The sequence below is a fragment of the Ornithodoros turicata genome, chromosome 2, assembly GCF_037126465.1.
Source record: "Ornithodoros turicata isolate Travis chromosome 2, ASM3712646v1, whole genome shotgun sequence".
NCBI classification, from domain to species: domain Eukaryota; kingdom Metazoa; phylum Arthropoda; class Arachnida; order Ixodida; family Argasidae; genus Ornithodoros; species Ornithodoros turicata.
Window position 1 is genome coordinate 72395485 of NC_088202.1, and position 2441 is coordinate 72397925.

The following is a 2441-nucleotide window of genomic DNA, read 5'->3' on the forward strand; positions in this document are numbered from 1 at the left end:
CAAGTCGATAGTCTCCGCAGGGCCTCCAGTCCCCGGTCTTTTTTTGGACCATATGAAGAGCCGAGGACCAAATAGCAGAAGAAGGTCGTGCGATGCCGATGTCCAGCATGTGTTGAAACTCAGCCTTCGCAATTTTCAGCTGCTCAGGAGCCAGGGCACGCGGACGGGAGAACACGGGTGCACCCTTGGTCTCGATGCGGTGTACAACATCATGATGCACAGGCGTCGTCCAGTCCGGGAGCTGCATAAGCGAAGGGTACTCGTGAAGGAGGTCTGCGTAAGGCGACGACACAGAGAGGTGGCAAACGTCACGGATAGCAAATGGCGGCGAAGGAATGGTGGGGATGGCTCGGACACAGATACGAGTGCTGTCGTCGACGAGCAGACGGCGGGCGACATTAACAGAAAGGTCGAAGTGGTGCAAGAAGCCCCCACCCGAGGATCGGCTGCGTGACATTAGGGACGAGGAATACCCACGGGAATATTCTTCGTAGGCCGACGTTTCGGCGGATGAATTGTTCGTTGTAAACGAGAATGGCGGTGTTGTAGATTGCCATCAGATGAAATAACGGCTCACATCGCCGATTATTGGAGAACGCTGGTATGACACTGATGGCAGCCCTGGTGTCAACAAGAAACCTTGTCTTGGTGGTGCGGTCGACAACAAAGAATAGGCGACTTGCTGCTTGAGACGGGGAAACGCTGGCCGCCATCAACGGCTCCCGGGGGCATTTCCTGACCAGCCACAAGGACGTGTGCATCGGAAAGCCGCGTCGCCGAAGCGCTCGTGATACCAACACGGAAGTGGGTTGGCACTGTCGTGTGGTGATAGGCTTTGTCGCCGTCTGTCGAACTGCCGGGAACGGCGTGAGCGAGAGGATCTGCGTGGAGATCGTGGACGGTTGTCAGGAGAGTGCAGAGCAGCCACAGTCTCGGAAAGACGCTGAACCTCAGTTCGCATGGCAGCTACCTCTGCCACGAGCTCAGCTGGAGAGGGTGAGGGTGGGTGGCAGCCGTGCAGAGGGGGATCCGGACCGCGAGACGGTCTGTTGGTGCCGGAGACTGCGGCTATGCTTAATCCAGGGAGAGCAACCTTCATCACCTTGTCTGCATGCGGAGCCAGCTGGGCAAGTGGCAACCCGCCGGCAGTGGAGAGGACCTTCTTGACAGTAGCCGGCAACCTCTGCAGGAACAATTCCCGGAGCAGGGATTCATCAAAAGTGGCTGCTCTGTCAGCGAGAAGATTCTGCATGGCTCTGAGCAGCTGAGACGGTGTTCGGTCACCGAGCTCTTCAGCCGTTAACAATTGTTGAAGCCGCTTGCGCTCAGATAGCGTCGTCCGTTGGAGAACGGCTGCCTTGAGGCGGTCGTATGGAGTGGTGGCGGGCGGGCCCGATATGACGTCGGAGACATCCATGGCGATCTCGGCTGGCAGAGAAGCGACTATATGCCGGTACTGGGTCAACTGGTTGGTGATGCCAGCGAGGATAAATTGAGACTCAACTTGCTGAAACCAGATGAACGCGCTCCGGTGCCAAAATGGCGGCAGCCGAACGGCGATGTGGCCCATCGCTGGTGGTGTTGGCTGGATGGCTTGGGGAGGTGCGGGAGAGCGTGCAGGAGGAAAATGAGGTTCCTCAGATGTGCCTGAGGGATCGCCGGGGTTCTCCATGGGCGAGTTCTTTTCGGGTCACCAGATTGTAGGGGATAAGCTAAAGAAGTGCTCGCTACAACAGCTGAATCGGAACTGAAGGTTTATTCGGCCTGGCAAGGCCCGTGAAAAAAGGAAGAGCGTGGAAAAGCGCCACGAGAAGGCAGGTGCCAACTTCGTCGAAGCGGGGCGCCACATATCCCTTAGCAAAACCCCTGATAAAAAAAATAAACGTTATTACTATAAATAGACCCCAGGAAATCGAGCAGCGTCGTCTCCCACCACAATGTTGACCGGCGGTAGCTGCGAAAGTAACCGTTACAAAACAGTAGTTAAACTTTGCAAACGTTACTCCGCTCGCTTTCTTTTCCGGCATTGGCAGCTCAGTTCGTCACGGACTGCATCAAGCTCACACTCCCTTCTTCGAAGTTCACGTTGTTCCCATAGCATCTGTGAGAAGCAAAGAAAATAGCTTCTCCCGCATGCCCGCGAACACAGCTCAGAGACAGCGCTTCCCAGACAACAGATATCATCCCGAGGACTTCCTCGCGATCCCATCACATTCCGAAATTACGAAATGTCCCGTTCAAACTGTGTGTGGACGTCCTGTGGATATCTCAACGGGACTCTATCTGGAATATCCCCTACGCGTCTGACTTAGGATGTGTGCGGAGGAAACGTGGGCGGCATGCGATATTCAGATTTCAGGTATAAGGTAGTCTGATAGTGTTCCAAATCAGCTGTATTGTCTAACATTTGGAAAAGTACGCCGGATTACGTGCAGAGTACT

General features: G+C 55.1%; 1 protein-coding gene across 1 annotated transcript; it reads right to left on the reverse strand.

The window, feature by feature from the left end:
* Window positions 1-712: 712 nt before the first annotated feature.
* Window positions 713-1672, reverse strand: LOC135384765 (uncharacterized). The gene has a single exon (XM_064613951.1). It carries the CDS (start codon window positions 1670-1672, stop codon window positions 713-715), a length of 960 nt encoding a protein of 319 aa, XP_064470021.1.
* Between the last annotated feature and the right edge of the window lie 769 nt (window positions 1673-2441).

Excerpts from the sequence above, each read along its gene's own strand:
- LOC135384765 (XM_064613951.1), bottom strand. The coding sequence starts at position 1,672 with ATGGAGAACCCCGGCGATCCCTCAGGCACATCTGAGGAACCTCATTTT.